General features: G+C 38.1%; 1 protein-coding gene across 3 annotated transcripts in view; it reads left to right on the forward strand.

Moving 5' to 3' along the window:
* cadm2b (cell adhesion molecule 2b) overlaps nt 1-21,154 on the forward strand; it is a 144,278-nt gene that overhangs the window by 89,162 nt on the left and 33,962 nt on the right. For 2 of the 3 annotated variants that reach the window (XM_027280708.1, XM_019259394.2), the window contains one exon: nt 15,840-15,866. The exons of the other annotated variant lie outside the window; for it this stretch is intronic. In XM_027280708.1, coding sequence (XP_027136509.1) covers nt 15,840-15,866 — 27 coding nt within the window. The remainder of the gene's footprint in view (nt 1-15,839; nt 15,867-21,154) is intronic. 3 annotated transcript variants of the gene reach the window in all.

The raw sequence follows: 21,154 nt of genomic DNA on the forward strand, positions 1-21,154 counted from the left end.
TGAAGAGCTTCTTATTGATGGCTGGGGTCCAAGAGGCTAAACTGATATTACAGTTTTTTAATGGCAGCTGTACATATACTGAGCTCCCTGTGCAGCGCTGTGTGAAACCTTTGTTCTTCCTGCCTCGAAGCAAACATGCTTTTAATCAACTTCTAGACCTTGTGCTGAAAAAGTAGCTCTGGTAATGAAAGCAATGTAGACGCACATGGCCTGCATCAGTAGGCAAGGATTGACAGTTCAACACATTGTGAATGATGTTACAAAGCTCTCATCCTAACAACTTATGTCTCCCTTCATACTCTTGCCATCAGCTGTGGTGGACAGACTGAAATGATGCAACACAGTCCTGATGACAGATGAGGTGTTTGTTCTTAGCTGAAGATATCCGTGGCGATCTAGGCAAAAAAACAACCGATTACTCATGATGGATGAGCAGAGATGACTGCCACTTAGAGTGCAGGCTCCAAAAAGTATAATAAGTAGAAGGCTGACATCCATTTCATAAGGATTTAGAAAATCTCTTCTTATCCACGGGGTGTATAATGAAAGAGATAACATGTTGAATGCAGTTTTATTACAGTAATGCCACAACACTACCATACAGAGCAGATGCATCAAAGACACAACTACAAGGGCAAGAAAAGCTAAATAAAACATTTCAGAATGCCGGTGACTCATTTCCAAGACTACTCATTACACAGAAATATGGGAATAATCATGGCATGACAGACGTGGCTAACTCCTCATAAGTCTCCTGTTTGTAGAGAAAGTAAACAAGTGGACTCAGCTGTTTGAAACACTGGTTATCTTCATACATATGGAATGCTCAGCTGCTTCTGACAGCATTGTTCTCGCCCATTTGAATCATTTTCAGCTGCTCCTTCCCATGATTGGAACGGTTTTGCTCAGAGATAAGAGGGAGTTTAGTTTTTTTTTTGTTTGAGGAGGACGTGGTTTGAATAAATAATCTCTTAATCAACCAAATAAATGTGGATGCACCCTCGCAGTTTAGCCAAGGGAAATTTCCGTTCATTATTTTCTACAGCGAAGGGTTATGCAAAACTATCTTGTTGCTAAGATGCTTTAAAATGTTCCTAATCTGTGGATGGCACAGTCTCAAGGTGAATGTGTGTCACTTCCCTTTATATTCGCCGTGACATGTTGCAGAAAGAGCGGATGCCCTCAGAGCACAACTTTGATGATAGCTTGTGATGGCCTGCCCAGGTGCGAGAATAACATTAGACCTGCTGGACAGGTGGCAATGCGAGAAAGGAGGGCTTGGAGGCTCAATAATGAGGTCTATGCCAGCTAGACCCCCATCTGTTGCCCATGCACAGAACTCTGATCCATTAAATTGCAGCACACTCAAGTTTTGTCACAGATGAGAAAATGTCTACTGCTCCAAAGCGTGATCGCAAGGTTTCTAGCACCTTGGAGCCATTTTCAAGTCATCTGTTAAAGCATATATTTTAATGTGCCATCTTATGTCGTCTAGTTGAATCATATTTGCACTGTCAGTTTTTGTTCACATGAGGAATTCATTCATTTGAAAGACAGAGGCACTAGATGAATTTTTCCCCCCACAAAGAGCATATCATATCATATCATATCATATCATATCATATCATATCATATCATACCTATACTGTACTTGCTCTGTACCTCTCTGCTCTGCTAATCTACAGGGAAGCTATTTTTAAAGAGCCCACTCAGCCTGTGTGCGCACTAATTAGAATATGTGGCAGTGCTCAGAGGAAGATGCCTTATAGGCAGTGAAATGCAGTGAAGCCCAAGATAAGAACTCCTTAAAAAACAGTTAATAAAACAGGCAGTCTTTCTTCTCAAACCCATTTTTATCTTTTTAGTTTTCTTCAGGATCAGTTCACCCAAATTACAAAAAAAAAACTACATATTTTTGATTTCTGACACCAGCCCAGTATGATACAGATGAATGGAATTTAAATTCTGGGGCTCACAACTTTAAAAAAAGATACATTTATCACATTTCTTTTCTATAGCAATATTACATTTTAAAAAATGCATTTAAATTGAACAGAAATATTTCTTTCCAGAATCACTTTTTCTAGCTACCATCAGTGTCTGTGTTATTTGGGTTATTTACAAAAGAAACAACCAACTTTGTATCAGAATCGACCCATTACTCTTAGTAAATACACTTTATTGCTGTAGGCACAAGAAACAAATGATTTAATGAATTCCATTGAATTGGGATAGAATTAGAAATCTGCAAATATTTTAAACAGATGAGACCAAACATATCGACGTGTTTAGGTCCTATAAGTGAGAAAATGGTATTTTGAAATTTAGGTAAGCCAACCCTTAAAGATATAATATAAAACACACTTTTTCTAAAAACCCTATTCACCTGAAAAAAAGCGTGAAAGAAATCCTGTCCTGACTGAAATGTCTACCTGGGAAAGTGACGTGCAGAAGTCATGGTGGGAGATTTTCCTAATCTAAGTTGCACGTACATACTCTGCATTCACTCTGAAAACCTACTTTAACAATTACACAGTAGATGTGTCATAAATAATCCACTGCATCCATAGGGATGAATGTGGATAAGTATTGCCTTGTTTGAACCCAAACAAATCTGTTCCATGCACAATCTTGTTTTGTACCACGCTCTTTTCTCTTTCAAACTGCGTCCTTTATTGCGCTAAATCCATCAATAAACATAACAGGGCTGCTAAACATGAGGCTTGTGTTTTGTTTGGCTCTGCCTAGACATTATGCATTGTGTTAGAAGGGAAAGAGAGTCTTTTAGGGATTAAGAGTAAATTATGGCAGTGGGAACTGAGCTACCAGGAATGACCCTGTCCAACGGGGGGTGTTTGCGAGGCGAGCAGTTTCCTTTAGATTTTCCACCGTCAGCCAAGTGGTTGCTGTTCTGCCAGAACCCGCAGTGTGCCTGGTGTCAGAGGAAAGTGAATTCCCACATACCCTGCCTCAGAACCAGTCTGAAGACTGCACTCAGTGCATCTTTTGGCTCATTTCCAGCCGACACATCGTCTCAACCACAGCAGGACGTGTGTCTGGTCGCAGTGGTCATTGCTTTCACACGTCTCCCCTCATCCTCAGGCTGCTTTCACTAAGGCCCAGATTGATTTTAACTTGACTGTTCTATACCAGAGTGGAGGTTATCCTAAAAAAGATGGTAGGGGAACGATTTACTCAGTATGTTTATCAAAACAGTGACATTATGTCATCATCTTACTATTGATCATACTGCTGGATAATGTGCCAAAAAAAATAAGTACTACCTCTGAATGAAGCTGATTACTCAGTCAAAGGTACAGTTGCACCGACAGTGACATTGTCAATAAAAATAAATAGTAAAAGGCTTCCATTTCTTACCCAAATTGCTTTTTGTCAGCCTAATCAACAAATACTGCAAATTATATTGCAAACCATGTCATTACTGTGTGGTAAACACTGGATAATTGTTTGTATTTTATGATTAAATTACATTTTCTCTTTCACAAATAAAAAAAAATAATAATAATAGTTAATTCTTCAAAACCTGCTTATTTGCAGTCAAAGGGAAGGGTGCAAGAAAGCTACTAATGATAAATCAAGAAAGAAAGAAAGAAAGAAAGAGAAAGAGAAAGAAAATCAACCTCTTACGGCAACAATGAAAGGGGTTTTCACTTACTGGCTAAAATTGATTTCACATTCCCGTGTATGTCAAAGACCAGAGAAAGCTGCCAAATGCCCAAATCACGTGAATCATGAGTCTTTTCAGTGCACAGAGAGACTCTGACCAGCTGGCACTGAGCAGTGACTGAGTCTTGCCATGAGCTAAAAAAAATAAAAGCTCTGTTTGGTCATGCTGATTCACTTTAATCAGTCAATGATTGCATGTCTTTAACAGCTCTCAGCAGGAAATATTTAGACTGTCAACAAACTGCCTTGGTGCCTCCACTTTACAGAATCGTGTAACCACATCATAATACAGTATTTTTGAATGTGCTTTAGTAAATGCATTTAATTTAATTTAGAATTTCTTTCCAAACCCGTGCAGCTCAAACACTCAGACTTATGCAGCACCTTCGTGGCATTTGTGCTCAGTACATTGCATTGACATACCTGTTATTCAACACTTAGGGAAATGTTGTGTAGTTACACTCAATTGTAATAATACCAAAATAGATGATAAGCATGACTAATGGATTTTGAACTGAGGCCACAGTAGCTGTTAATTGCATTACTTAGCCTAATGCTATAAAGCACTGACATGAATAAAGTTATTAGTTTCACGAGGTTAATTTGTCTTGATGGTCCTGATCAGCACAATCTTAGCAACAAGAACATTGTTTATTAAAAATGTCTTAATTTAGAGACACATAGCAGTGACTATCATTGGCATGAGATAAAAGCTCCTGGCTATCTGAACCATGACATAATATTTCTTTTGTTTTTATGGATTTGTACCTGTGTATCAAAATTAATTTGAAAGTAATACATAAAGATCAAAAAATAATATGCATACACAAAGTGACAGCTTTAAACCTGAAGTTACCCTATGGATATTCTTATATTGTTCTAAAAATACCCTCATCACCGTTTGGTCACACATTGTTCCCATAAACCTGCCTCACTTGTTTCTAACTTCAATAGATATATATGTAAATATATATATTTATTGTCCCCCAAAATTACTTGACCAACACCATGTACAAAACCTTCATTACTTTATTTGTTTTAGCTAATAGCTTCATTATTATGGTTAGAAAATGGTGCCTTTATACATAGAGTCTGCATTGAAAATTCAATGGCATTAAACAACAGGACAGTGGTATTGAAATCAAAACATCAACCGAAAAAAGAAACCATGAAAGACTGCACAGCACAAAAGTTTTTATTAAAAGCTAAGACACAGGCATAAAAATATGACCTCGAAATACTTGCTCAGTTTTTCAGCATGCACTTACAGTCCTGTTCTATTGATTTGTTTTTTAATGACAGGCTTTTGATTTCATTCACTGTCTTTCTCTGTAGTTTTTTTTTTCTTTAGTTAGGATCGGAGAAGGGCTTTGACTTCCATAAATTCTATATAATGAATAGGTGCCTTCAGTATGGCAGACATGCTCTGAGGCCATGTACAATTTTTGTTAAAAAGATCACGAATCAAAGACATTTGCAATGTTTTCTGATTTGATAATTGATTTTCATTGTATACTCTAGTTATATGACTTTGATCATTTTATGACGATGATAGGTAATGATTGTACCTTTGAAGTATCATGGGTCAGAAATTATTGTGATCTGTGTCTCACAACAACTTTTTTTGTGCTTGGCTTTGTGTATTCTCATACTTTTGTATCTGGAGAGCGGAGAGCTCAGAGTACGGATTAGGGATATAAAAGAGATAAGAGATTAATGTAGCCTGATAAATATTTTTCTGCTGCTTGAGTTTTATACCCATTACTATAAACTAAAACAAATATAGAAAATGTAATAATAATAAAACATGGGAATTGCTCTCTCACAGTGGTGCCTGGATAGAAAGAAGTTTTCTTTTACTCTGGAGAGATTTCATTCCACTTTGCCGAAAGACTCCTCCTGGTCAACTGGTCCCTCTGACCCCAATCACCTGCCTTGTGGTAATGTTGGACTTACTTTCCACCTGCATTGCTTCCAGGAGGGTCTCGGGCTGTCCTCCTGTAGGTTAATAATTATGGACGATATGTGGTCATAAAAGCAACCTTGAAGGGTGGAGATGAAGTACTCTTTGAAAAGAACTCCATTAGGATGCCATTTCTAAATGCAAAGGAGTCTTGGAAGCATTTTTTATTTTTTTAAGAATACGGGTGGGTGTTTAAAGGCAGATTTACAGAGAATACTAGAAACACTCCCCTTGCCATAGGCACCCCAACATCAGTGACTTGGACTTTTGAATCTGCAACAGCCAGAAGCATTATGGATAAGCTGTCTTTGTGTTTGAACAAGTGTTCTGTGACCCTGGTGGAGCCTGGGTGACACTGAGCCTTAAGAGCAGTCCAGCAGTCAGTTAATAGCAACATATCGTGAAAAACTTTTATTTCTGCAAGAACTAAACAATGTTTTTTTTTTATGTTTTCTCTTTGGGAAGAGGCATGAAATAAATTCTATCGGATGGTTTAAAGATTTAGCTACATCTTCACTAGCAATACTAGATAAAACTGCTATTTAGCAATGTTTCATTGGGCAAAATGACATTAAAATACACCCCACAGTTGATACAACCTGCAACCATATAGAAGGCGGAACATGGAGGTGGTGATTATGAGCTTTTCCACCAATGAAAAAGTCAGTGTGTACAAGGTGTAAGAAGAGGTCATCCACATTGATGTTCCTGCCTCATTATATAGAGTATATGGAAATCACTTCCCCAACCTCTGCCCTTATCCTCTCCATGCCTAGAGAGACAGAAGATTGTTGCTGAAAACACCAAAGAAAAACAATAAGAGAATATCATGAGGAAAACAATCAGAAGACAAAAAGCCTGTCAGAATCAAAACACAATAAGATTGGAAGTACATGCTGAAAAATGTCAGTTCAAAAAACATTTTCAGCGCCATTGTTTGCTTTTCTTTTTCGACTTTAGGTTTCAATGCCACCGTTCTGACGTTCCATACAAAGTTTTATTGTCAATGCCAAATAATAAAGTCAGTATTTCTCCTGTTTGTTTGATTTTTGTTCTTAGAGCGTGTCAAGTGCCCCTCATTATAACATCGCCAACACATGTTGTCATTCTTGACAAGTTTTCATTTCAGCCTGATGTGTCATAAAAACGCCATTAGTGTTTGCGAGCAGGTAAGATTTATGAAGCATCTATTTCATATCGAGGTGGAAGTTGATGCCTCCAAAAGGCTTTAAGGATGACACTTTAAGAATGTGAACAGATTCATCAAGGTGGATTATCTTTGCGGACAAAAGTACTCTCCAGTGGTTGACCTTCTTTAGAATTCCATCACTGGGACATGGAACACAACGGTGAGTGTGTTTTGAAAGATAAGGGACTGATATGCCAGGAGGGTGATGAAGTGAGTGTGCGTGCAAGTGTGTCTCACATGTGGTTATGTATAACACAGCCCTATCCGCAGAGCGTTTGTTTGAATTACATTTAGTTGAAGGGTTTGTCACCAGTGACGATCTTCTCTCTGCTGTTTTCCGACATGTAATGACCTTGAGAACGTCACATCCCCCACGTCTTTCATATTTGTTTTGTTTTTTTTACCTCAGAGACGAGAGAGGTGGACACAGGCCTGACATGACAGACCAGTGATGAATCAAAGTAAAGAAGCTTGACCCAATAGTTCAATTATTCATTTAACATCACCCAACACGATTTCCATAAATAGCATCAAAACTCATTTGTACGCGGTGAGAAACACATCATTCAATAGATGTGACGTGCATTTGCTCCAAGCGAACAGCATTATCAGCATTTCACAGCTTGAAATCCTCTTTGCAGAACACAAGGGCACCAAATCTGTTGTACCTTTAAATATTTTCCATGACAACACATTACAGTGCAAAATCAGGGCAGGGGAAAAAAAAACTTGGAATTGGGCCCAAGCTAGCTGCCAGGCGTCATGCAGGGTTTTAACTTCATGTAAACACAAATAAATATAAAACTGACTTTCACACGCAAGACAACTGTGAACACTTTTGTGTCAGTCTTTTATTCCACTGAATGGCACAAAGTGAAGATGTAATACAGCAAAGTATGTGTTTATTTTTATTTTTTTGCATGTGTCAGTCCCTCCTTCTGTTCATCACATTTTTCATAAGATTGCTTTCATAAATATTAGGTTACATTTTCAACATAAATGGCCTCCCCTGGACGAATCCCTCACACTTTTGTGTAAATATTCTCCTGGAGTGTAATTTCTGTGACGTTAAAGTCTTGTGCTTGTCGTCATCCAACAAATACTGTAAAGCTCTTCTTGGGGCTCAGTTCAGACTGCATTAACTTACACAGCCCTATCTATCCCAACTGTGCGGTGCTTCAGCCGAGGTATAAATCAGGTGCTTAGGATACAAGGGAAAAAATAAATATTCTCATCTGAGAAATGATTGGAGTATTATTGTTTTATCAAATCAAATGTGGACATAATGTGCAGGTATTTCTCATTTAAACTTGTGATAAAACCTCGTTCCCAACATTATTGTACCACATTGATTGTAAAATTGGGGTTTGGAATTATGAATTTCCCTTGTGTGCTATATGAAGATATGAAGTCTGACAGAGTCACCATCATGACTAAAGTCAGAGGAAGAGATTGGTGTGTGTGTGTGTGTGTGCAGGCCTTCCATTGTCCTGGGGCTTGGCAGATAAAGACTTAGGAGGTTTGAGTCCAGGACTGCCTTAAGCGGGGACCCTCATCTGCATGCACGGTGCTTCTGCAAGGCATTGGTGCAGCCACATAATGTCGAGCAATTTTCTGTAAACCAAAGTATTTTGATTTCTAGTAGAGTGTGGAGTAGAGATGGACACTCTAAAATCACTTTGAAACATCTCAGTTTATAGGATCCACATGGCATGGTGTCGTGCACCCTGTGGTGTGCACACCATAAACCATCTTGCAGGTAATGTTGAGTGATAGAGAAACTGCAGGCACCGTGGTTGTCTTTGTTGCGGTGTGGTTGTCTTTGTTGCGGTGTGTTTCTCTTATTGTGACTGCCATAGAAAAAGCAGTTTTACCTGTATAATTAAACTGAATATTGTGGTCTATTATAAGATTTCTTTAACACACCTGATTTGTTTGGAGGGTGCAGGCAGTGCATCTACCAAACAAAAGTAAGTGTGTGTGTGTCTTTTCATATCAAATTGTGGCCTGAATCTTTCGTGTTGCTATATTGAAAACATCTTATTACATCCTCAGTTGAAAAGGCAATTTTGTGTCTAATGGGCTCCTGAAATGGTAAAACCTTAAAATGTTGTGCCTGGAGCAAAAACAAAGATTTGATTTAAGTGTTGTGGTAAAGTTCAAGGCTGCTATGGCCAGAATGGTGTTGAAGAAATCAAAAGAAAAGCACAGTAACAGGCATTATATAGTCCACCACGTCGTGACGGAGGCACAAGCTTCATTGTAGCATCAATCTGTCTCCTGTCTGAACGCCATGGCTCCTGTTCTTGCCAGCATGATTAATGGCTGCTTACGAGCTACTACTTCAGATCTGTGCTCATGAATTAAACAAAGGGCAGGTTTTCTACAATAGCTGTGAGTTTAAACAGCTTCTTTAGCAACGGGGTCAGTGGGCACCATGTTTAAGATGGCAGGTAGACTTAAAACCTATGAACACTTTTTAGTGCCTGCTGGTATTAAAATGGTGGTGCTGCCAGACAGTCTCATTGTGTCTTAGGTGATTAATGATAACTTAAATATTTCTACTGGCAGAGCCAAATTGAACTGAACATAAGATATTAAATAATGACATTAAAAGATTATAATTATTAGATGTTTTATATTTATTCCAAGTTTTTTTTTTTTTTTTTAATTAACAGATGTGGGAAAAGCAGGGCAAATAAAAGACTCAAAAGATATAAGTACATCTTCAGAGAACCTTTACATGTGTGATTGTGACCACTTTGGAAATCGTTACCTCTGCCTTTTCCAGAGATGGATTGCTAGTTAGTTAAAATTAGTCTTTTGGCTTAAAACGAAGGCTCTTGGCTCAACTTGAGCATCGTCAATCGATGTGAAACGGAGCAGAGAGCCAAAGTGAAATGAGCAGACAAAAATTGCAAGTTCAGCTTCCCTGGCATACAACTCGTATATACCGTGTACTCAAAATACAGTATGTGACAAAGTGCCTACTTTGGCATATCTTGTATAACATAGACTTGAAACTTTACATTACAGTAAACACTGTAGTATTTTACAGATGGACCAATAAGTGGCTTCTGTGTGTGTTTTCAAGTTGCAAGTATAAGTCTTACAAGAGGAAAAGAGGAAAATAAACCTCGGCATTACTGTCTGGATTTCAGTGCAGTTCAGGTTTTACTGACAGCCTCCATTACCTTGTACAAGGACTGCATGCTGATTTCTTTACACTGGCAGCATGACATGGAAATATGAGTGGGTCTTATTCATCACACTGTGGCTACACCATGACACTGCCGTGTGAAAACAAGTAATTGGACTGGACTTATAGAGCACCTTTCTAATTTTTTCGACCACTCAAGGCGCTTTTTTACACCGCACATCAAATTCACACATTCGTACACACATCCATACGCTGACAGCAGAGGCTTGCTATGCAAGTTTTTTCTCAATTACTGCTGCTCAGCTCCACATGCTTGTTTCACTCTAAATGGAGGGACACTCACAGGCTTTCGTTTATTTGTAGTGCTCCGATGAAAACACAGCAGAGACAAGATGGGAAAATTGAAGAAGGAATTGGTTTGGGCCGTCTTAGAGAGGCACAATGTGTGCTTGTAATGTTACCTTTCACAGTGTGTTTTATACTGTGGTGTTTTCATTGGACCAGCAGCAGACGTACAAGCCTGTGCAGCTGCGTGTGCTGCCAGGAGAGAGGAGAACATGCTTGCGTTCCTCTAAGGGAGTCACTGCTGTTGATGGAGGAGTTGGCTCTTTTAACCGGGTAATTCATTCGGTATTATCGCTGCGAGAAGCTGGAGGGACTGACCATTTCTTACAGCTCATCCTCATAAATAATCCAAACGTTAAATTATTCATGAAACTCTGGACACAGGTGAGAGGATATTACAGCTGTTGAACTTTACCAGCTGCGTCACCTCATGTTCGATAGATTGTCACTTCCAAAGTTTCTACTTGTCTGTTGCCACTCACAGCTTTTCTATTGATCTGCTGTGATTGGCTTGAAGAAAAAGATGAAAAGAAATTGCTAGACATTCATAACAATAACAGCGTCCTCATTTGCTCTGATAAAATTACAGTCAACAAATAAAACAGTTGCTGTAAATCTCGATCAGTGGTTGTATAAGAAGCGAAACGTCACTAATACTGAAATGTTGAGTTAATTACCTCAAATTTTCTAAACTAAACAATTAATACAAAAATAATTGACCATAAAAATAATTGGAATGCAGCTTTAGATTAAAACTATTAGCATAAAACACAGAAAATTACTCCATCTAAAAGGAGAGCGAATTACTGACAAGATTTCTGTTACCTGCTGTTTAAGGGCCACCAACATGCACAGCTGCCCAGAGCAGCTATTAAAAACAGCCCCTATGATTCCACTTGTGAGTATGTGCGTGTGAGCTGAATATGATGAAGTGTTTCACTGTCAAAAGGCTTACTTACAGCCACATTGTCCCAGGAGAGTTTGTTGTGTGACACTGGCAGAGGGAGAGCAGTGACCCCAGTGATGGCCAGCTGAGGGACAGAGGCCAACTCTCACTGTGTTAGAGGACAAACCTCTCAGTGGTCGGTTAAACTAATCACCGCAGGGACCAACAACTATTGCTTCGTTACAGGCCTGCAACCCCACTTGAGAAATAAGTCTGACAGATAAATGAATGGACTTCATTCAATGCAAATACAGCTAACAAGGCGGCTGGCTGCTTGTGCCTCTGGTGGCCAAACTGGCCAAAGTCCCATCTTTCTACCTTGTTGTGTTTCTATTTGTCTTATTGCTTTCTTATCGCATTGTCATTGATATGCTATTATCTATTTTATTGTTTTGTTCTGGCACATATTGCTCTCATATTTCTGGTGTGGGATCTCTGCTTATCCTGAAAATGGTTTCATTCATGCCTTTTTTTTTTGGTTGTTAGGAAAAGCCTTATAAGCTATTGTTCCCTGCCTGCTTGTATTGGATTGTGAAATGTTTTGCATTGTCTTCATTGGTTGTTATTTGAGGCATAGTTTTGCGGTATATGGGCATGCAATATGTATCAGCTATCCTTGAGTAACTTCATCGCTTGTGTATTTTCAGAATAATTTTATCCTGAAAACAAGCTTTCATGTCATTTCAAGAGTTATTTTCTGAGCCAACATTTTGTTGCCATTTTCCTACTCAGGTTATAATGTCAAGTGCATTTTTAAATCTTGGTGATGAGGCAGGGAGGCAGTACTGTTGAAAAAACCTAATTTATTGGAGTATATTATTTCTGCCAGCTTAAGTAGTCAGTAATAATGCACTGTTTTTTCAGTAAGCAAATTAACACAATGTTATCAAACTACAGCAAAAAAAAGAACATCAGTGTTTACTGTTTCAAATTTTAGAGGTGGGCATGGAAATTCTGTAGGTACAGGGTCATTGCTGTTATGAAAAACTATTCAAAGAGACGATTGTAATGCAATTCTTCTTGTCTAGACTCATTACCTACAGTGAAACATTGTTTTCTCTACTTTGCATTTTATTATGAATCATCTAATCAAGATTTGTTTAGCATTTCACACTAATTGTTTACTAAAAAGCCTATACCAGCAGAAATCTGTAGGAGGCTTTTAGTCCAGTGTTGATTAGTAACTGAGTTCCACATGTTGCATGTTAAAGCTAATATATCTGAATCAATGTCTGATTGCCTGATTTAACTCTTCCACAACCTCCAAATAACTGATATAGTATAATCTGTTTCACCTGTGATGAAAACGAAAATATTTCTTTAAAATGATTGTATGATTACTGGTTAAGTTATTACTGGTTGGTGTTATTGTTTTCTGAAAGTCAGTTGGCCATAAATATAGATCCTGAAATGTTACCAACAAATTACAGGTGCAGGTAAATTGTGAGTTGATTAGGTTCATTAGAATTTTAAAATGAAAACCATAGATTTATTATATTTATTTTTATTTATTTTTATTGTATTTATTACAATAAAGGCTGTATACAATGTGACCCAAAACTGGTAGGGGTGCGCAGTATGTCTAGTGTTGGATTTAATAAATGTTCTCATGCATTTAATCATGCGATAAATGTGTTAAACACATTGACATTCTTACAAAGAAGCGTGTTATGCGCGCTGCTATTGATTGTTGGTGAAAGTCTCTTAGGAATGTCAAAGCGTTACACTTTTCAGATAGAATATATTGATATGCTTGCCATGTGCTCGCACACATTTCCACTTTACAGCAAGGAGAATCTTATCGCGGTGTCTGACTTTGTCAACACTATTACATTTAGAGGGAGTCAGAGATTAATAACTTCCACGTATGGAGAAAATAGGAAGAGGCACAGGCTTGGGGAGCATACAGAAAGATTAATGAGTGTCAAAAAACAATGAATTTTCCATTAGATAGTAGAATGGCACACGTTACTTGTTTGGTCTTCCCGGTTTCTTCATCAGATAAGAGCTTGTTCAAGGATCACCAAAAAATGACCTATTTTTATAGATAAACATTTTGTCCTTTCTGCAGACTTCAGATTAACACTGACCTATTTTTAAGTCAGAAATAGTACTTTTTTTTTTCCACAAGGCTTCATTCTGCCCTCAGCCATGGGTATTGTAATAAGCAACATCATCACTTTTTTTACTGAACATTTGCCCTGGCCTGGTAGAAGAAATGCAAAGAAATGTGTTATGTGTAAAATCGGCCTTGTGGAGGCTGGTTACTGAAGAAAAATACAGATTGCAAGACAGTCTTTTATCCTCAGCTTACCTAATAGTGAAGGTACCCACATGTAAACACACACAGCCATACACACACACACATTGAGCCTTGCCTCTCAAATAGCCTCCTCTGCAAACATGTCATTATTGTCATGATGGATGCCCAGCCGTTCTCAAATATCAGCAGCAGGAAAATACATGAATGCAGCATTGATGAGCATGTTGAATATAGATGCAAGTTTGAGCAGCAGAAACATGGTAAGAAGCCAAAAAATTATCCTTGACAACAGCAAAAACAAATGAGGTGTGCCTGGTGTGAACAATGTCACCGGCACCTCCAGCTAGAAGGGAACGGCAGCCTGGTAGCTGTTAGACATTTCCCATAATAGACAGGATGTGTCAGCACACAATGCATTTGTCGACCAGAGGTGGAAGAGAGGTAAATACTAGAAGAGGAGCTTATTTCTCGAGGAGCTAAAAAGTGCTCGTGTCAGTCAACCTCCACGTCCACAAGAAACAGCACACTGTGTGACCCCCAGTCAGTGCAGATTTGGTCAAGTCTTTCTAAGGAAAACTTCTATTCTTGCTTCATCTCCAGGTCTGACAGAAGCTCCATTCAGGGAGAACCAAAAAAGAATAAATGCCAGGTCACTTTTTCTGTGAGTGTGTACCATTGTAATTCACATAAAATCCCGCAAATTGTTTTTATAACTGGAACACAAGACATATACTTTGATGAAATAAAATAAATAATGTTCGCATAAAGTACAACTTAGGCATGCATCGAAACACAAAAAGTACAGTACATGAATTTAATTCAAACTTAATTTCAAAACCACCTTACCTACATATCCTGCGAGCACAATTTCAGCAACATTTCCTGGGAAATCAGATGTGAGCTGTGAATTAATGTAACCTCCTGCCTCACAGACTTTTAACGGGCAAGATCTTGTAGGAAGACCAGCAGTGAGTTTACCTTCAGGGTCCTAGTCTTCACACAGGCTTTTTTCTGTTTTTGCTGATGTGTGCTGTGAATGTGTAACATCTAGAAAATGTTGTGAATAACTTGCAGTCCTCAAGAGGCACCTCATGAAATCTACAGTGTTTCCATAATTCATTTTTTTACAGTGTACAAAGACAGACATACAAACTTGTCACCTTTGAGGTTGGTGGTTGCCTGTTTGATCCTCCCTTCTTATGAATTGGAGAAATCAGAATGCGAGTGTTGACTTTTGTGTCTCAGAAGTCAAACTTCAGGTGAACATGAGCTCCATTGCTTTAATTCTTCTGTCTCAACACTGTTTTTACCACTACAGACATGGCAGTGTATATTAGGGCCTTTTCTGTGGTGTATGCTGCTTTGTCTTATGTTGGACACACAGTTCTGTTCCTGTTTGCTTTCGGTGCTGATTAAGCAGTTTATGCAATGAGTCCTTTTCAAAAATCAGAGACTCACTGGCAAATCTGATGTTAATCTCTTCTATTCTGAAGCCTTTGGTAACAATGTTCTGTCCTCATTACACCTAACGATGCATCGCCACCTTAAAGAAAGCTAAGCAGCTTCCCTTATGTAACCACTGACAAAAAAAACAACAAAGCACCTCTCTCTCTCTCTCTCGAGTGATGAGGAAAGAAAATTGTTAACCAATCTGCCATTTTCCCCTGCAGTAGTGTCTAATTTGCACAGAAGGTGAAAGTTGAAAGTTATTGAGCAGAACTCTCCCAGACAGACTAACCCTTAAGGAGAGAAATCTGACCTTACAGTGGGAAGCTCTATGATTCTATGCAGGTAGCTGGTTAAATAATACTTATTGCATGAATTAAAAATTAAAAAATATGACTTAATGGTTTAAATAACTGGTTTAAACTGGAGTTATTCCATTGCCCCAATAGATACTGCAATAAAGCGTTAAGTCATAGTGCACACTTGAAGCAACCGATAAACATGATTGCAAAAAAGTACAAATATAAAACACAGAAGAATACCTTACGCTCAGTTTAATTCACCATGTGAACTTTTATATTTTACAGATAGCTGTTAATGATATGACTCATTGTGCTTAGGGTTTAATTTAATAAAGCTGTGATATTTGTATTTGTGTGTTTGTTGTGTCTTCTAACATTTGACATGTCATGATGGGTTATGGTATATATTAATACTGACCATACGGCAGTACTTCCTGTCACCATGGGTAGAGTAAATAATCATCATGCTATCAATGTAACTCCCACATACTACCTATCTAACCTGCTGTTTCCTTGCTTTACCCCCTCATGCTATCAGTGGCTGGGACAAAAAGCAAAGCGAAAGGTGAGTTATTGCCTCCATTTTCTTGCTACATGATTTATGCTGCACACAGTTCCCAATAAACAATGTTTGGAGCGCCCTTTTATCTCCCCCCAAGAGCCCGGGAAGCATTAACATACACTGCTTGGTGTAAGGCTTTCTAGGCATTTCTTCTTTAACCTTTATTTCTCCAGGAGAGGTTTGCTGAACATGCTTGCTCTTTCACAGATACAACCTGCTACACATATGTATAGATTCACATGTTCACACCAGGGAGCTGCCCGCCTCACCCAGTCATGCTTTTCCTCTATTTGGCCACTGTGCAGCTCCAGTGGAGCAGCTGGGGGGTTGTTCCCGGTTCAAGGACACCTCAGCATGAGGGAGGAGAGTGTTTCTCATTTGCTTTCCCAACCCAGATTTTCTCAGACATACTGTGCAGTCAAACTGGAGACCTTCTGGTCATGAGCCTGCTTCTCATTCTTTTTTTTATTTTACCAAAAATACTACTTCTGTATTTAATGCTTTGCCTCGATATATTAGGTGGTATAAGTACTCAATTCATTGCCTTTGAACCTGATCTATTGCTGAATAAATTGTCATTTTCAGATTCATTATGCACTGAATACAGAAATCCAGCACTTACAGTGCCTTCATGCTGCTCACCCACAAATTACTTCTGTCTTTAGAGACAACAAACCCCGATCCAGAATATTTGATGATTTAAGGATTGTTTCTCTTCCTTTCATTTTATTTATACATTTTCTCTTGCTGCCAATATCACGGACTCTGCCTGTATGGTTATTGATACCACTGTAATCATATTTGATTTGAAATTCGAAGAGCCTATTCTTTGCATGTGCTTTCTAACATGGCTTAGCAACATCATATACTCATGCATTATTTAGGCCAGTTTGTTGTTTGTTTGTTTATTTGGATCTGACTTCAACCAAACCTTCTGATTAATGTTGTTAATGTTCACGAATCAACACAGAGAGTTTTGCTTTTCTTTCTTTCTTTTTTTTACCCCCCTTTTTTTTTTTTTTTGAAAATGCAGTGTTTTCTAATTACAGAAGTAATTAGGGGGACTCGTTTTTAATTAACAGAAGATACACATTCAGCATCTGTACCTCTGGAATCTAGTTCAACATTGGGAAGCCTTTTTCAACAGCACTCTAATTACAGTTAATAACTTGTATTAATAACAATGAAGATAATGAATTTAACCACATGTATCAGTCTTGAATATTGATTAGTGGATTTTGTGAGATTTCTTATTGCATGCTAATAATTTCTATGTAATTCAGTTGAAAATAAAATGTAAGGCCTTACAAGCCAGGATAATAATCATTCTGGCAGTTGCCATTATAGTGGAAATATATCTCTGGACTTATTTACCAAGACCTTCCAAATAGATTTATTTGCTTTCTGAGGACTAACCTGAGTGTATGCTTTGACCAGTGCCAGTGCAGAGAAAAGGAGAATAATTTATTAAAGTGTAGACCCTGTGTGTAAACACAGTAAATTGAGGGTAAACTGTTTCATGAGAGAACATTTCATGGCCATCCCAAACTCGTGTTTTTCAGGTAGAAAACAGCAAGGCAACTTGTAATAGTGATTTTTTTTTTTGACAAGCAAATGAAAGAAAAATGCAGCCGGTTTATTCCTAGTAAACCATGTCAGAGGTAAAACATAAAGTTGAAATAATAGAGGTTCTTTTTACTGTAATCATTATGAAGGACATGTTCAGACAGGTTGAATGTGAATTTAACAGCATTTCAGAGGGCGCTTGCGTTAGATTTAAAGAAGACAGGGCAAGACATCTCAGTATGATAAGGTTTTACTGAGCATCTAAAAGAGCAACGTATTTCTGACCGCATTATTCAGTGGGTCTGTAGAGATAGAAGATGAATGCACATATCTCACAGAAAGAATCCTTGTAAGTAATATACAAAGAGCATCTGGTAACTAGTTTCATTCATTCCCACCTCCTGTCTCCTGAACATTTTAAAGGAAATCCATACTTGTAGTTATTGCGAAAATATGCCACATAAATCACAATCAGACTTGTGTTCCTCAGTATTCCCACTAATTAAAGCATTGTTAGCAGTCTCTTGAGTTGGGTTGATCACAATTAGGAGTATTTCTTGTTCTTGTCTCATTGTTGCCATTTGTTTGTCTCTGCAGACTCTGTACTCTTGATATACTGCTAGTTAGGCACATCACATGTACAGTCCTATAAGTATCACCAGTTGAACATGTAATTTCCTGTTTCACCTGGAGACAATACAGTATTTCTGACCCACTTTCTGAAGCTGATGTATTGCCACTTTCCTCTTTTCTTTTTTTTCCTGCACAGCAGAAGAAGAAGGAGGAGAAAAAAAAACACTGCTAAGAGTTTCCCCCAGCTGGGATATTTATTGCCAGTTTTGTGGATTGGCCACCCCCTACCTTCCCCCCTACCTCCCCCACTGTGGAAAATCACAGGGGAAGATGCTCAGTACCACCTCTGAGTCAAGGGAGGTTCACTTTTGCTCAGGTGTTACCCAGTAACAGGCACCAAATGTCCTTTTTGATGAAAGTTAAAGCTGACAGACAGCTCACTCCATCTTGGTTATTTCCTTTCTAACAGGCTTCATCGGGGCCCCGTAACAGCTCAATCAACTGACTGCATCATTTAAGATCACGCTATCTGTGCACACTATGAATACAATGCAGAGCAGATACACAGTTGCGGTGTGGTGCTGGGTCATCGTAACATTTGTGCATTGTGCATATCTGATCAGCTGTGAACTGCGTTTTACAGCTGACGGAAACATTTTAAAATACAAAAAAAGTGCAGATAAAGGATGCAAACAGTCCAATGTGTCGTGATAAGCTTCCGAAAACAAACACATTCAGTGCAAGAAAGATTCAAAAACCACCCAGGAGCTGTTTGCACCTGGAATTAAAACAGCAGTTGAGATAGAAACTGCAGCTGCATTGTATCTGAATCCCTTTTTTTCCACAAGTGATCTCAACATATATATTGTTTCCTGTAGCTTCATTGCATTTGAACTATATTTCCAGATGGTAATGAGGTGCATAGGAGAGTGACACAGAGTACATTACTAATCTGGGAAAAAGTAATCACCACCTTTGCTTTTACCATAATTACATATGGATTTTCTATGACTTGAATGAAATGCATATTGGAAGACCTGTACAGTAAAAATGTAACTGTTCCCTGTTGATTTTAAATTGTGACGTTATCTGTAATTTGTAATTGTGCAGTTTTTCAAACATGGATCACTTTGGACAGGTAATTTATAGATTAGCTTCAGTTAATGGATAAGATTTAGTGCTAATTAGCTGCTGCCCTTAAATAGTTGCTTAAATATCTCCAATCAACAAGGCTGATAGCTTTGAAAATGGCACAGCTTATTGAGTGCCTCAGATCAGCCCGGTTTGCCGTAAACATAAGAAGCATCTCTGCTTAAATTACAATGTCAGAATAAATTATTGTTTTTGGTGACAGATATGACCTTTCAGTCATTATAAAAAATAAATTACATGAAATACTTTTTTTTCTTTTTAATACTGTTCGTGAAAAGGTCACTGTAGGTGAAAACAATCAGATATGGTTACTTCACAGGCCAATTGATAAAACAGGCCTGTCTTATCTAGTCTCATAACCATTCACTTTGAGAGCATTTCCTTTATCAACACTTACACTTTAAGGTAGTTAATGAATGAGTCAGAGGGCATATTACATCCAGATATTATTCAAATGATGTGCGGACACATTTATTATGCTGTTTCCGTCACCATTCTCTATAATATTTTCATGTGCCTGTATGCATGAATATAGTTTAGATACTGTGCTTACAATGTTTTACTTGAAAACTACAATTTTCCACTGCACAACCTGATCAGAAGGTATTTGTATCTACGTTTCTTGTTGTTAAGCAATAAGACAAAACAGATATATATTGTAATTTTCACATAATTTCCTCATATATCCCAAATAAAGATGCAATTGTTACCAGCTACTAAGAAAACCGAGTGTTTAGAATTGTGACAGATAGTAACCACAGAAGGGATTTGCATGCATTAGCGTTCTGGCAACACCTAGCCCGAATTTTCCAAAGTGATCTTGTTTGGACTCTAGTGAATGGAACATGTTGTTTACATGTTATGCTTCAGAGAGAGTGTTGGTGCACTCCAGTAACATACAGTATGGAATATTAATGTGCTGAGAAATTCACAGTTTTGCTATCTGTTTCTAAGCAGTAGATAAGCTAGAAGCAGGCCTGCCATCAATAGCAGATGCTGTTCCTGTATTGAACATTTTGTCAAATATACTAATTATTTTAGACATTTATACAATAAAATGTGATTTTTAAAAAAACAAACTTAGGCACTGACTTAGTTTAGCAGAAGTGTTTCAGAATGAAGTGTTGGATGTATTCATTTTCAGTAGTCCTCCGCAGAAGGGTCAGCATTAATCTAATCTACTTCACTCCCTTTGAGGGAGCAGTGTTGTTAGTGATGGGAGGAAGACCTCACAAATGGTATACTAAGCGATAATATCAATACTGTGGAGAATCATGTGACAGGGGGCCATTATCTGGAAAGCCAGAGACAGACACTCTCAGGTCTGATTATGGGTATTTCTGGCTGCATCCACAGTAGGGTTGAGAACTACTCAGTTTTAATCAATTTTTGATAACATTTCCCCCAGTTATCTTGTACAGATACATGTATAAATTGTCCTTGCCACCTATGAATCTCCAATGACTGAGTTTAGGGTGTGCATCTTTATAGAGGAATTACACAAAGAAGAAAACATTTCTATTAACAGTGTTTAAACACTGTAGGAAAAGGTCGAGATTATCACTCTTGAATCCAGTCTGGCTCCCTGATGCTCTCATCATGCATGTTCAATTAAATAAAAAATTTATAGTTCATGCTACCGCTGTGAAGTCAGATTTAAACCTGCTTCGAAACTACTAAATCTAACTGTTAGAAGTTTTCAGGTCCTTCTTCTTTGCCAGTTAAACCCTTTACACTGTTACAGCTCCCAAGGTGCCAAAATAGGATTTTGTCACAGAGGCCAGTTTGATTGAAACCGTCACAAGGATTTTATTCTAACTTTCAGAATATGTGTGTGCAGCATGTGATGATATAAAAGATTAAAACATCCTTAAATATGCTGGTATGTTGGTTATAAATAAAGAACTGAGCATAAACCAAAAACCACTTAAACACTGGATTCAGAGATTTGAATCGTTTCATGTTAAATTTTACAATTCCCTCTGCTTACTCCCATATCC

This window comes from Larimichthys crocea, chromosome VII (assembly GCF_000972845.2).
Source record: "Larimichthys crocea isolate SSNF chromosome VII, L_crocea_2.0, whole genome shotgun sequence".
Classification (NCBI taxonomy): Eukaryota; Metazoa; Chordata; class Actinopteri; family Sciaenidae; genus Larimichthys; species Larimichthys crocea.